Source organism: Aristolochia californica, unplaced genomic scaffold (assembly GCF_029961685.1).
Source record: "Aristolochia californica isolate CCGP_79_NKW_82.1479 unplaced genomic scaffold, dmAriCali1.0.hap1 SCAF_6, whole genome shotgun sequence".
NCBI classification, from domain to species: domain Eukaryota; kingdom Viridiplantae; phylum Streptophyta; class Magnoliopsida; order Piperales; family Aristolochiaceae; genus Aristolochia; species Aristolochia californica.
In genome coordinates, this window is record NW_027182257.1 from 36,333,152 (window position 1) to 36,348,460 (window position 15,309).

Below are 15,309 nucleotides of genomic sequence, written 5' to 3' on the forward strand. Positions count from 1 at the left end.
ATAATCGGATAGTTGAGGTTTTAAAGTTTCGCATTGTTGATCATAATCGGATGATTGAGATAGATGTTTTGCACATTGGATTATATTGTTTGAGCAAAGTAAAATTGAGATGAACTATACCAGAGAGCTAATTTTACATGATTCCAATAGACAATACGTGACTAAATTTGTAGTAGGTGGCTCCTTTTGAGAGAGCTTGTATTGGAAGACTTCTTTCTCTGGGGGAGGGGATCAGGTTTGACAGAGGCTTCTTCCTGACGGGGAAAATTCCACAATATCCTCTCTTTGTCCTCAACATTATCTTAAATCTGAGTTGTTCAAGCAACCCCCAAATGAAATCATGTAGTAGAAATAGGTCTCATTTAATTTTTTGGAGTCTAGAGAAAAGATGAAGAGAACCGGATGTCGTTAACCGCTTCGGTAGCCTTCGTTGATCCTGGTCGGTCGTCTTGGCTGGGTTTCAGGAGATTAGTCGGACCAAACGTTTCGATTTTAGAAGGTCGTTCAACTTGTGCCTCTCCCGTTTTTGGTTTTAGGGTGAGGACCGAACGAAGACGACCGACGAGTGTTTCACAGAGATTTTCACAGCAAAAACCAGCCCCAGCTGTTCTACTTCCGCAAAACAAAAATGGGTCTAGGGTTACGTCACTTTACTGACAGAATACAAGAGGGTGAGAGCGCGGGACATCCCCTTCTCGACACTGAAAATGGTGAAGAGCTTCTCCACGTCCAGCCGGCCGTTGCCATCGTTCTCGGAAATCTGCCACCTGAGTCCCCCGGCACCCTGTTTATATCTTCCAAGTAAGACATGACATTTTTGAAGCTGACAGCGTCCTTTTCTTGCCTTAAAGGATATCTTAGTTTGTTCTCGATTTCTGTTTGGTTTTATTTCGCCAGGCAGGTGGTGTGGTTGAGCGGCGTCGATGTGGGGAAGGGCTATGCCGTCGATTTCTTGTCCATTTCGTTGCACGCCGTTTCCAGAGACGCTGAAGCTTATCCTTCTCCTTGTATTTATGCTCAGGTACTTGCTAGTGCTACATTAGGCGCTTTTAATATCCTGACCAGTCCATTCGTCGGGCGGCCAATTTGCAACTGCTTGGAAGCTCACATTGATTGAGTTAACTGTCGTATGAATCGAAGAGTGTGTAAATGAACTATTGGGGTGTACACTCTTTGCATTAGCTGATGAATCTGGGAGTGCCTTGTTTGACAATTTGTTAGTTAGTTAAGTGAAATGACTCATTGAAGGAATGTCCACTGTATTATAAAGTGGAGCTGAAATACCTTAAATATAGAGTTAAGCTGGAAATATGTCTTAATGTCCCGCGTAGAATGTGCCAATGTCTGGGTGGTTGATCAGGTGAATTTCTTGGCCGTATCCATTTTGTGAATGGTGTCGAATTTAGACGCTCTGCAACTGTGTACATTAATATTTTCTTTTTAAAATTTGATGTTCTGTGAACATATCTTTTTTATGGTATAAGTTGCTTTCCGTAGTTTATTACTAGATTTGAAGTTGATGAATTGAGATGGGTTGAAACAGTGTATATTCAATTTTTTCCTTCCAAATTTTGGTGGTCAATGACTTATCTGTCTATTGTATAAATTGCTTTCCATAGTTTATTACTAGAGAAGTCTTTGTTATTTTTGGATTTGTTCTCATTGGCTGTAATTAAGATTTTTTTTTAAAGTAAGTGGTTGAGAAGAATTCTATTGAGAGAATGGAATGTACAAATGCCACTTCAAAAAGATGGGGCTTACCTTTGAGTTACAAGCTGAAAAAGCTCAATGATTGAAACAATTAATCTTTACATAAACCATAGAAACAAAGGTACCACATCTCCAATTGATGAACTATGTTAGTTTGTAGAGTGGTTGCCAGCTTGGCCTGCTTATCAGCATATGTGAGCACACGGTTTCCTGGATAATCTCAAAAGATATAGCCATAGCCAGCAAGTCCTGGGAGCTACCCTACAATCTCTGGTTGTAAGGGAAATGCTCCCTCAAATTTTGTAATTTTCTTCTGTTTTATTAATACATTTTTATATAAAAAAAAAAAAAATAGCCAGCAAGTCCTGGATTCCCTTGAGTGCAGGGTTAGTGATCAATACAGGGGTACTATGGGAAATATACTCCGATTGGTAACCAATTAGCACCTTTAGGTGAACAAAGCTTGTCAGTGCATCATTCATCTATAGATTGAGAAAGTGACATATATTTATAGTGTGCATTGATACTGTTTGAGTTGGATAAATGTGTATTTGAAGGAAAAAGGGTAGTGATTAGCATGGCCTGTGGAGACACCCAATAAAATTGGAATGATATAGAGAAGGTTGGCATGACCCTGTACACAGATAACACTCACAAATGTTAGTGTATCAATGCCCACCTCTCTCAAGTTACCGTTAATGTAATGTATTCACTGGCCCCCCAAGGATGAGGAGCGCCAATGTCGATAGTGAGTAATTAGTTAACGGTTCCAGCTTAGACGCTGATGAGGTCAAATTGTCACCGCAATGGTTACTTGTGAAAAAACTGTAAAACGGATTGTGGGGTTCGGGGCGTCAGCCCCGACGGGTGTCCAAGGGGGCTGGCCCCACGGTATGCACGTGTCATGATTGCATCACCAAGTGCCAACGTGGAGGACAGTAGGATGGCGTGCTCTACAAGCTTCCTAGATGGCTTGCTCTACAAGCTTCCTAGATGGCGTGCTCTACAAGCTTCCTAGATGGCGTGCTCTACAAGCTTCCTAGATGAAAAACACTTATAAATAGAGGTGTTCTTCAGCAGCATTGGTATCCAGAAAATCAGAGCTATTCCTTCTTCATTACTCTGTTTTATTGTTTAGTTTCTTCTTGTAATTTATGTTCAGTCCAGAAACCATTGAAGCTCTTCTAGAGCGTGTGGTGGGACGAAGTTTCTTATCGTATTTGTAATAGATCAATGTTAGCTTTCTTCTTGATTGCTGTTTAGATGTTCCTGGGCTGGGCTTACTCTGTTTTACATGGTATCAGAGCTCTAGGGGACTCTTAACAACAATCGTCTGTCGTAAAACACAACATCATGACTGATCTTAAGCCTAGTAGCTCTTCTGCTAGTTCTGGTTCTGTACCAGCAATATGTATTCGTCCCCCAACTTTCACAGAAGGCAAACTTGATGGCACGAACTATCTCCTGTGGAAGTTCAAAATCACTACAATTCTGGACTCCTATGAACTTCTTGATATAGTTCTGGGAGTTGATGCTGAACTTGTTGCTGTCACCAATGGTGGAAAGATCACTCCTCCTAATCCTCAGCTCGTCAAAGATTGGAGAAGGAAGAATGCTGATGCACTTTGTGCAATTGTCACAAGTATTCAAGATTTTCTCCTCACCCTGATTCAACATACTTCGAAGGCGAATGAAGCATGGAACATACTGAAAAATCAGTATGAAACGAGGAACCAAACTCATATCCAAAATCTGGAAAATTATCTTGCTGCTGAAAGATTAAGTGAAGATGAGGCAGCAAAGTCTTTTATTACTAGGATGCAATACCTACGTGATAAAATGACTTCTATTGGTGTAGCCAAGCCAACAGAGGAACTTGCTCGAAGATGTATTCGAGTGCTGCCGCAAAAATTTGACAGCCTCGTGACAGCACTCAATACACAAGTTCGTGATCCTCCATTGACCTTTGAAGATTTCTCTGCCTTATTGATGGAGGAAGAGATGAGGCTAAAAGGTAGAGACAATCAGTCTGACTCTGCCTTCACAGCAAAAACAAAGGTTAGCGATGAAACAAAGAAGAAACCAAAGAGTAAGAAGTTCTTTGGATCGTGTTATTACTGTAACAAGAAAGGCCATGCTGTCAAAGATTGTAGAACATGAATCCACGATGAGAAGAACGACACAGTGAAACAAAACTGGAAGAATAGAGAATCTGCAAATTTTGCAGAAATTGAGATTCCTCTGTTCACTGTCACAGAGGAATCATGCTCTAGTGCTCATGTACAACAAAAGAGTACATGGGTGTTAGATTCTGGAGCTTCCCGACACATGACCAACAAGAAAGAATTATACGATTCTTTAAATCCTCTACAACAACCAATGAACGTGGTGGTCAGGAATAATGAGAGATGTCCCGTTGAAGGGATAAGCACCATATCCATCAAGTCTGATGATTAAAAAAGTAAGAAGATAGCGGATGTTCTACTTGTTCCCCAAATCTCAAGAAACCTGTTGTCCGTAGCTGCAATTACAGACAAAGATTTGGAGGTACGGTTCAAGAAAAATGAATCTCTTATTCTTGATAAAAATGAGAACATAGTTGCAAGAGGTATCCGCGGGGATAACCTATATGAAATCAACTCACTTTCTGTTGTTGTTGATGCCAAAAATAGTCAACTTTGGCATGAAAGATTGGGACACATTTCCTTTCATGTGTTGAAGGAAATGCAGAAGAAAAATAAGGTGACAGATTTGCCTTCAATTGATGTAATTGAAGAACCTTGTGAAGCTTGTATGCTGGGCAAGCAACAAAGAAAATCATTTCCCAAAGAGAGTGAAAACAAATCAAAGGCTCCTCTAGAGTTGGTACATGCTGATCTCCATGGGAAAATGACTACAATGGCGTTAGGAGGATCTTTCTACTTTATGTTGTTAGTCGACGATTACAGTAGAAAGATGTGGGTGTACTTCCTTCAGGACAAGGCTGATGCTCTTTACAAAATTCAAGGTGTGGCATAAACAAGTGAGAAATGAGAATGCAGCAACTGTGAAGAAGTTTCGTACAGATCATGGGGGGGAATTCTGTTCGGCTGAATTCTCTAGCTACTGTAATTCAGGTGGCATCAAACGCCAACTTACTGCTCCACATACACCAGAACAAAATGGTGTAGTTGAACGTCGAAATAGAACGGTGGTGGAAATGGCTCGGTGCATGATAAAAGGTGCTGGGCTACCAGATATGTTCTGGGGAGAAATAGTAAATACAACAGTATATGTCCTAAATCGATGTTCCACAAAAGCATTGAATGACAAGACTCCAAATGAGGGTTACTCGGGTATGAAACCTTCTGTGTCTCATTTAAGAAAATTTGGGTGTGAGTGTTTTGGAATATCTCAAAGGTACTTTAACTTTTGGAATATCTTACACAAGAGGAGATATTTTATCTGGGTATTGTGACTCAGATTGGGCTGGAGATATTGACCCGAGGAAATCCGATACTGGCTACGGATTCTTGTTTGGAAGTGGTATCATCCCATGGGCTAGTAAGAAGCAACAGACAGTTGCATTGTCATCAACCGAAGCAGAGTATAAAGCTGCTTGTGTAGCAGCCTGTGAAGCTGTGTGGCTACGACGCATCTTGACTGATATAGGTATTCCTTTGACTGAGTCAACTATCTTAAATTGTGACAGTCAAAGTTGCATAGCTATGGCGAAGAACCCAGTGTTCCATGCTAGAACTAAACACATAGAGATTCAGTATCACTATGTAAGAGAACTGATTGAAGAGGAGACCATGTACATGGAGTACTGCCCTACAGAAGACAACCATGCAGACATTTTTACCAAAGCACTAGGGAGTGCTCAGATGAACAAGCATCTTCGTGGCTTGGGCGTTGGCCCAAGAACATAGTCCAACAGAGATGAACATTGGGGGGGGGGGGGGGGGGGGGTGGTAGTGTATTAATGCCCACCTCTCTCAAGTTACCGTTAATGTAATGTATTCACTAGCCCCCAAGGATGAGGAGCGCCAATATCGATAGTGAGTAATTAGTTAACGGTTCCAGCTTAGACGCTGATAAGGTCAAATTGTGACCGCATGGTTACTTGTGAAGAAACTGTAAAACGGATTGTGGGGTTCGGGGCGTCAGCCCGGACGGGGGTCCAAGGGGGCTGGCCCCACGGTATGCACGTGTCACGATTGCATCACCAAGTGCCAACGTGGAGGACAGCAGGATGGCGTGCTCTACAAGCTTCCTAGATGGCTTGCTCTTCAAGCTTCCTAGATGGCGTGCTCTACAAGCTTCCTAGATGAAAAACACTTATAAATAGAGGTGTTCTTCAGCAGCATTGGTATCCAAAAAATCAGAGCTATTCCTTCTTCATTACTCTGTTTTATTGTTTAGTTTCTTCTTGTAATTTCTGTTCAGTCCAAAAACCATTGAAGCTCTTCTAGAGCATGTGGTGGGACGAAGTTTCTTATCGTATTTGTAATAGATCAGTGTTGGCTTTCTTCTTGATTGCTGTTTAGAAGTTCCTGGGTTGAGCTTACTCTGGAGTTTTGTCATCAAAGAGCTTTTTTTGATAAGGTAAAAAAAAATTTTTTTTTTTTTTGATAAGGGAGTCATCAAAGAGCTGGTGCACCTACTTTGGTTGTGGCTTCCGTGGGGGTGCACTAGGTTGGCTTGTTGTTTCTCTTTTAACAGAAACATCTTCTACATCACTTACTGGCTGTTCAACAGGCACTTGGTGAGTTACTTCATCGGTTGGAAACAAAATGGCAGGATTATTATCCTCCATTGAGAGTGGTCGCTCGTTAAACACCACGTCTCGGCTTATGATTAACTTCTTGGCCTCTACATCATAGAGTTTATATGCTTTAGACTCTTCACTATAACCCAAGAAGATACATTTCTTGCTCTTGTCATCTAATTTCTTTCTTTTTTCTTTGGGAATGTGTACAAAACACTCACACCCAAATTTTCTTAAATGAGACACAAAAGGTTTCATACCCGAGTAAGCCTCATTTGGAGTCTTGTCATTCAATGCTTTTGTGGAACATCGATTTAGGACATATACTGTTGTATTTACTATTTCTCCCCAGAACATATCTGGTAGCCCAACACCTTTTATCATGCACCGAGCCATTTCCACCACCGTTCTATTTCGACGTTCTACTACTCCATTTTGTTCTGGTGTATGTGGAGCAGTAAGTTGGCGTTTGATGCCACCTGAATTACAGTAACTAGAGAATTCAGCCGAACAGAATTCCCCCCCATGATCTGTACGAAACTTCTTCACAGTTGCTGCATTCTCATTTCTCACTTGTTTATGCCACACCTTGAATTTTGTAAAGAGCATCAGCCTTGTCCTGAAGGAAGTACACCCACATCTTTCTACTGTAATCGTCGACTAACAACATAAAGTAGAAAGATCCTCCTAACGCCATTGTAGTCATTTTCCCATGGAGATCAGCATGTACCAACTCTAGAGGAGCCTTTGATTTGTTTTCACTCTCTTTGGGAAATGATTTTCTTTGTTGCTTGCCCAGCATACAAGCTTCACAAGGTTCTTCAATTACATCAATTGAAGGCAAATCTGTCACCTTATTTTTCTTCTGCATTTCCTTCAACACATGAAAGGAAATGTGTCCCAATCTTTCATGCCAAAGTTGACTATTTTTGGCATCAACAACAACAGAAAGTGAGTTGATTTCATATAGGTTATCCCCGCGGATACCTCTTGCAACTATGTTCTCATTTTTATTAAGAATAAAAGATTCATTCTTCTTGAACCGTACCTCCAAATCTTTGTTTGTAATTGCAGCTACAGACAACAGGTTTCTTGAGATTTGGGGAACAAGTAGAACATCCGCTATTTTCTTACTTTCTCCATCATCAGTCTTAATGGATATGGTGCCTATCCCTTCAATGGGACATCTCACATTATTCCTGACCTTCACGTTCATTGGTTGTTGTAGAGGATTTAAAGAATCGTATAATTCTTTCTTGCTGGTCATGTGTCGGGAAGCTCTAGAATCTAACACCCATGTACTCTTTTGTTGTACATGAGCATTAGAGCATGATTCCTCTGTGACAGTGAACAGAGGAATCTCAATTTCTGCAAAATTTGCAGATTCTCTATTCTTCCAGTATTGTTTCACTGTGTCGTTCTTCTCATCATGGATTCATGTTCTACAATCTTTGACAGCATGACCTTTCTTGTTACAGTAATAACACGATCCAAAGAACTTCTTACTCTTTGGTTTCTTCTTTGTTTCATCGCTAACCTTTGTTTTTACTGTGAAGGCAGAGTCAGACTGATTGTCTCTACCTTTTAGCCTCATATCTTCCTCCATCAATAAGGCAGAGAAATCTTCAAAGGTCAACGGAGGATCACGAACTTGTGTATTGAGTGCTGTCACGAGGCCGTCAAATTTTTTTGCGGCAGCACTCAAATACATCTTCGAGCAAGTTCCTATGTTGACTTGGCTATACCAACAGAAGCCATTTTATCACGTAGGTTTTTCATCCTAGTAATAAAAGACTCTGCTGCCTCATCTTCACTTAATCTTTCAGCAGCAAGTTGATTTTCCAGTTTTTGGATATGAGTTTGGTTCCTCGTTTCATACTGATTTTTCAGTATGTTCCATGCTTCATTCGCCTTCGAAGTATGTTGAATCAGGGTGAGGAGAAAATCTTGAATACTTGTGACAATTGCACAAAGTGCATCAACATTCTTCCTTCTCCAATCTTTGACGAGCTGAGGATTAGGAGGAGTGATCTTTCCACCATTGGTGACAGGAACAGGTTCAGCATCAACTACCAGAACTAGATCAAGAAGTTCATAGGTGTCCAGAATCGTAGTGATTTTGAACTTCCACAGGAGATAGTTCGTGCTATCAAGATTGCCTTCTGTGAAAGCTGAGGGACGAATACGTATTGCTGGTACAGAACCAGAACTAGCAGAAGAGCTACTAGGCTTAAGATCAATCATGATGTTGTGCTTTACGACATATGATTGTTGTTAAGAGTCCCCTGGAGTTCTGATACCATGTAAAACAGAGTAAGCTCAGCCCAGGAACATCTAAACAACAATCAAGAAGAAAGCCTACACTGATCTATTACAAATAAGATAAGAAACTTCGTCCCACCACACGCTCTGGAAGAGCTTCAATGGTTTCTGGACTGAACAGAAATTACAAGAAGAAACTAAACAATAAAACAGAGTAATGAAGAAGGAATAGCTCTGATTTTCTGGATGCCAATGCTGCTGAAGAACACCTCTATTTATAAGTGTTTTTCATCTAGGAAGCTTGTAGAGCAAGCCATCTAGGAAGCTTGTAGAGCACGCCATCCTGTTGTCCTCCGCGTTGGCACTTGGTGATGCAATCGTGACACGTGCATACCGTGGGGCCATCCCCCTTGGACCCCCGTTGGGGCTGACGCCCCGAACCCCGCTATCCGTTTTACAGTTTCTTCACAAGTAACCATTGTAGTCACAATTTGACCTCATTAGCGTCTAAGCTGGAACCGTTAACTAATTACTCACTATCGACATTGGCGTTCCTCATACTTGGGGGCTAGTGAATACATTACATTGTGAAGACTAGGGAATGGTTGAGCTAAGAGTTCGACATGACAAACTTGGGCCTTCTTCATTACTGCTTGGGAATTGAGGTATGGCAAAAATTTTATCATATCTTTATTTCTCAGGAACGTTATGCTCGAGAACTGTTATCTACTTTTTGGCATGACCGAAAGTAATCCAGTTGTCACCCCAATGGAAGTGAATACCAAGCTGTCAATCAATGACTCCTCTGAAAAGGTTGACAACAAGCTCTACAGAAAATTAGTTGGAAGTTTAATCTTCTTTGTAACACAAGACCTGACATTAGCTATGGTGTAGCAAGCTGGAATGCGAATCCTCAAATATCTCAAAGGTACTTTAACTTTTGGAGTATCTTACACAAGAGGAGATATTTTATCTGGGTATTGTGACTCAGTTTGGGCTGGAGATATTGACACGAGGAAATCCGTTACTGGCTACGGATTCTTGTTTGGAAGTGGTATCATCTCATGGGCTAGTAAGAAGCAACAAACAGTTGCACTGTCATAAACCGAAGCAGAGTATAAAGCTGCTTGTGTAGCAGCCTGTGAAGCTGTGTGGCTACGACGCATCTTGACTGATATAGGTATTCCTTTGACTGAGTCAACTACCTTAAATTGTGACAGTCAAAGTTGCATAGCTATGGTGAAGAACCCAGTGTTTCATGCTAGAACTAAACACATAGAGATTCAATATCACTATGTAAGAGAACTGATTGAAGAGGAGACCATGTACATGGAGTACTGCCCTACAGAAGACAACCATGCAGACATTTTTACCAAAGCACTAGGGAGTGCTCAGATGAACAAGCATCTTCGTGGCTTGGGCGTTGGCCCAAGAACATAGTCCAACAGAGGTGAACATTGAGGGGAGGGGGTGTTAGTGTATCAATGCCCACCTCTCTCAAGTTACCGTTAATGTAATGTATTCATTGGCCCCCAAGTATGAGGAGCGCCAATATCGATAGTGAGTAATTAGTTAACGGTTCCAGCTTAGACGCTGATGAGGTCAAATTGTGACCGCAATGGTTACTTGTGAAGAAATTGTAAAATGGATAGTGGGGTTCGGGGCATCAACCCCGACGGGGGTCCAAGGGGGCTGGCCCCACGGTATGCACGTGTCACGATTGCATCACCAAGTGCCAACATGGAGGACAGCAGGATGGCGTGTTCTACAAGCTTCCTAGATGGCTTGCTCTACAAGCTTCCTAGATGGCTTTCTCTACAAGCTTCCTAGATGGTATTCTCTACAAGCTTCCTAGATGGCTTGATCTATAAGCTTCCTAGATGAAAAACACTTATAAATAGAGGTGTTCTTCAGCTGCATTGGCATCCAGAAAATCAGTGCTATTCCTTCTTCATTACTCTGTTTTATTGTTTAGTTTCTTCTTGTGATTTCTGTTCAGTCCAGAAACCATTGAAGCTCTTCTAGAGCGTGTGGTGGGACGAAGTTTCTTATCGTATTTGTAATAGATCAGTGTTGACTTTCTTCTTGATTGCTGTTTAGATGTTCCTGAGAACGAGGTTAGTACTCTCTTAGTCAAGTGATAAAGCATATATTTTTTATCTGGTAACTTGATTGTTTTTAAAGATGCATTATGGCTGGTAGAATAAATATAAGAGTTCTATTTAATGCTATTAACATATATATTTTAACTCTAATAAAAAGGGTATATCTTGCTTGCTTAAAAAACTTCTTATTTCTGGAAATGGGTGAGGATCATCCCATTACCCATTCTAATTACCCCATGCTTATTATGTTACTTGTATATCTCACTTGCATAAGGGGTATTGTGTTATTTATGTATAATTGGTAAATGGGTTAAATGGCAAATACTTTTAGGATAACTTGTAAAATCATAAAACCCATAGGAAAACCCAGTGTTATAAAACCTGGACTGGACTAGCTGGTTGAATCGAGTTTAATCGGACACGACACACAAATTGAGAAAGAGGGTATTGATTGAAATACTGAGGCTCTTTTTATCAAGTGATTAAACATGGATTGATTTATCTGGTAATTTGCTTGTTATTAACGATGCATGTTCACCGGAAGGATAAATATAAGAGTCCTTTTTAGGACTATTAACTGATATATTTGTAACTTGACAAAAAGTGTACTTTGCTTGCTAAAAAAATTTCTCTGTCTGGAAATGGGTAAGGATCATCCCAATACACATTCTAAATACCCAAATAACAGAATAGTTATTCACATATCTCACATAGATAAGTGGTTTTCTGTTATTTGTGTACCATTTGTAAACGAGTTAATGGCCAAGACTGTTTGGATAACTTTGTAATATCATAAAAAAAAAAAATTGTGTTGCAAAACCTAGGTGGAATTGGCCGGTGAAACCGAGTTCACTTGGACCCTGCCCCTTGTCTGGGTCAATATGGCATAAGACCCGGATTAGTTCAAAATTGAGTTGACCAGACTATGTTTGCTAGCTCATCCTAATGACTATGGAAGAAGGGCAGGACTCCCGCTTCTATTCCCTCCTGTTAGCAGGGGAATGGGCCTCTACCCTCCCCTTTGTCATGTGGAAGTTCCACATAAGAGATGATAGGGTGGCGGCTCTTCCCCCACTACCAGAAGACACCCCCTTCCTCCTCCTCTTATGCAGACTGGAGAAAGCTTCTTCCCTCAGTCTGAAACATCTTTTTATTTTCTATTTTCAAAATGTGTCATGGTGAAGTCATTTGGGTGATCCAGTAGTCAGACCTAGTTGATCTAGGTTCAACCAGAATAGTTCATCTCACCAGGTAGTTTTCATTACATAGGAAAAACCTATAAAGTTTTTTTTTTATTATGAAACTTACTAAAGTTACAATCAAGTCATCCAACAATTTGAAGCAAGTTATGTCAAGGAGAACTGCTCGAGATCTCTTTATCTGCTCCTAAACCCATCAGGCTCCAGCAATGGTCTCTCCCCCCTAGCGGCTCTATCAAGTTAAATTTCGATGGCAGCTCCTTTAGGACCTGGTTCTGGCTGGCTATGGAGGAGTATTTAGATCAGATAGTAGGGAAACTCTCCTATCGTAGGCAGGTCCCTTAGGCCGGACAGATTCTACTCTTACCGAATTATCAGCCTTAGTGCAAGGCTTAAAGCTCTTCAAGGAAAATTTTCAAGGTGATCTGATCGTTGAAAGAGATTCCCTTGTAGAACTTTCCCTCCTTGGAGATTAAGACCCTTTTTTATGAGGCCATGGATTTGGCCGCTGATGTAATATCTTGTACTCATGTATTGAAATCAATGAACTCGTTGGCTGAATCCCTAGCTAGAGAAGGAGTGTGTCTCCAATCCCTCATTGGAACCCCTCTCTCCCTCTTTGTAATCTTTGTTGGCGTTCAGGCCCTTTAATGAAAAAGCACTCTTTCTCAAAAAAAAAAGTCATCCTTAATTGAATTTATCTAGATTTTGACATTTTGCAAGTAGGTTTGAACCTTTAAAAAAAAACTTATACCGATGCTTTGTATTCACTAAATGGTCTATGGGTAATGAGGTAAACATATCCAAATCCTTACATTAGTTAGAATATTTAGTCCATATTTTTTAAATGGATGAGTAATTAGTAGAATGAATAATTGAGTGAAATTGCCAGCCCTAGTTTTGTTCATATTCAGCTCAGAAATTATGTTATTAAGATAGTCTAAAAAAGTAATTTTATGCCTTATAACAATTGTGAACAGGTATGATTTTCAATAAATATTCAGATTCATGCATGATGAATCTTCCTCTCACAGTTCGGACAAATTTGAACATTTTGGTTCTTGTGTAAGTTGGGCAGCTTAACATAGTCACTTTGTGTGAGTTGGGCATCTTTAAAATAGTATCATGGAAAATTCTTGCTTGTGTTCTGAAGTCTATCATGGTATATTTTGCAGATTGAAACTGAAGGTGGTGAAGATGAAGAACGAGAAGATTCTGACTCAGAAGCTAGTGAGAACTTCGACCTATCAAAAATCACTGAGATGAGGCTGGTGCCATCAGATCCCAGCCAGTGTATCCTATGATTAAGTTTTATTTGAATTTCTAATTTCATTCTTATAATCTTCATTTGTTTTATGCAGTAAAATTCATCTTCTCCAGATTTTACTTCCAAATTTGGTAGTAACTAAGCTTCCCCTGGCTTTGGGTTTGGTCATTTTCAAGACTGAAATTCTTTTATGTTTTCAGGTTGTTGTGGGGATAGTCCTAAATGAGTTAAATGTAAAAAAAAATCACGGTGCCAGTTTGTTTAGGCCTAGGCATGAAGGGAAGTGTTAATAGGAATAATTCTACTTAGGTTAGTCAAAAAGATCTCGTCATTAATTGGGGTTGTTGTAGATCCAACTTTAGCACAGACAAAAACATTATGGTATGTTTGCAAAGTTAAACTTGTGGACTTGTTATTTGTGCTCCTTAATCTTGTTAGTGGATACTCTCTTTAATGTCTTCTGTGAATGCGCTGAATTGAATCCAGAACCTCGTGATGGTCAGTAGTGATTTTTAATGTGTGGAGTTTAAGGTTTTATCTAATTGTACTTTTTAGTTAACTGTATTTTGGATCTCCTTCCTCAGAGCAAGATGATGAAAATGAATGGATTTTTGGTCCTGATCAAATGGTGGATGATGTGATGGCCGCAGGTTTGGCAAATTGATTCAGTATTTTTTTAACTATGTTGGTTTTATTTAAGTTTGTTGTCGAACTTTCTTCATTTCATCTTTACAGAGACTGAGGAAGGATCTGACTGGCCTGTTTATGAAAATCCTGCAAACCCAATCGGTTATGCTAATGGAGAACATGACCTAGCTCGTAATGTACTTGAGGTATGTTTTCAGAAACTTGAGAAAACGAAGAAATTTGATTTGTTTCAGATCATTTTCTTCTTTCCCTTCTGTCCATGATAATGAACACATACGTGCACATTTGTTCACTAGTGTCTGCAATATACAGGTCTTTTGTTTTTGTGGTCAAGATTTTACTTCATTGGAAGGAGTTTCGTAGGGGAAGGTTGCAACTGCCTATATTATTTTATTAACTTACATATTCTTTGCATTGTATGATAACACCAGCATGTCAATTTCCCCTTTGATGTCATTCTGTTATGCGCAAGTGAACCTTACTGTCCAATCTCAGCTTAGTTTGGAATTTTTGCTCTATGAAATTGGAGTCAGTGAGTTTTTATAAATTGGGCCCATCTTTTAATGTTTAACTCATTTTTCCTGCAAGTGTACCAATACCTATTTAAGTTTTATGAGTCCATGGTAGGTTACACTGAAGGATGTCAGGTTAAGGATTGTGAGATGGCAAAGTGCATAAATAAAGCCCAAGGATTTGTGACTATATTATATGGCTGCATGATTTGTAAGAGTTCACTTATGTAGTTATATTAGTGACTTACTCTACCCCTCACTTCCTGTTGCAGCTTCAAATTGATGATCAAAGATTTGAGGATGCAGAGGAAGCTGAACAAGGTGCACATAGTGCTCATCAATAAGCAAATTTTATTTGTTCTTTCCTCACCCCTTGGAAAAAAAGTCAGCAGTAGATGTACAATGTTTTGATGTATCTTTTCAAGTACTAACATGACTATTGCCATCAAATGCTCTTAACATTTCTGAATTCTAAAGGTTTGTTCCTGAATTCATTGGATTTATGATGAGCATACTATTTATTGGTTTCTGGATCTACCTTTGCTATTTTATTTTATATTAAAAGTATAAAGAATGTTTAGGGTATTTGTATCTTTTTTTTTTTGTAATATATGATGTATTTGTCATATACATTTTTGTATTTTTTAATTTAATTTTGTATCAAATTACAAAGCATATTAAAGCATATTTCATTATTTTGTATCATATAATATCAACAAGTATTAAAGTGGTATTTTTCTTATTTTATTTTATATTAGGATTAAAATCATATTAAAGAGTATTTCATTATTTTGAATCATATAATATGCATAAAGTATGTAAAATGGTATTATTATTATAATTGGAAAGGTTACAT

The 15,309-nt window shown here is 39.4% G+C and overlaps 1 protein-coding gene across 1 annotated transcript; it reads left to right on the plus strand.

Annotated features, from left to right (window-relative positions):
• Positions 1-241: 241 nt before the first annotated feature.
• LOC137934863 (chloride conductance regulatory protein ICln-like) lies at positions 242-15,016 on the plus strand. The gene is made up of 7 exons (XM_068779418.1): positions 242-801; positions 898-1,021; positions 13,202-13,319; positions 13,732-13,791; positions 13,878-13,943; positions 14,029-14,126; positions 14,726-15,016. The coding sequence occupies exons 1-7, from the start codon at positions 629-631 to the stop codon at positions 14,795-14,797; spliced, it is 711 nt and encodes a 236-aa protein (XP_068635519.1). The 5' UTR covers positions 242-628; the 3' UTR covers positions 14,798-15,016.
• The last annotated feature ends 293 nt before the right edge of the window (positions 15,017-15,309 follow it).

Bases quoted from the DNA above. Each gene is read 5' to 3' on its own strand.
- LOC137934863 (XM_068779418.1), top strand. From the start codon at position 629: ATGGGTCTAGGGTTACGTCACTTTACTGACAGAATACAAGAGGGTGAG. The intron at 1,022-13,201 runs GTACTTGCTAGT...TATATTTTGCAG, and splicing joins CTCCTTGTATTTATGCTCAG to ATTGAAACTGAAGGTGGTGA. The intron at 14,127-14,725 runs GTATGTTTTCAG...TTCCTGTTGCAG, and splicing joins TAGCTCGTAATGTACTTGAG to CTTCAAATTGATGATCAAAG.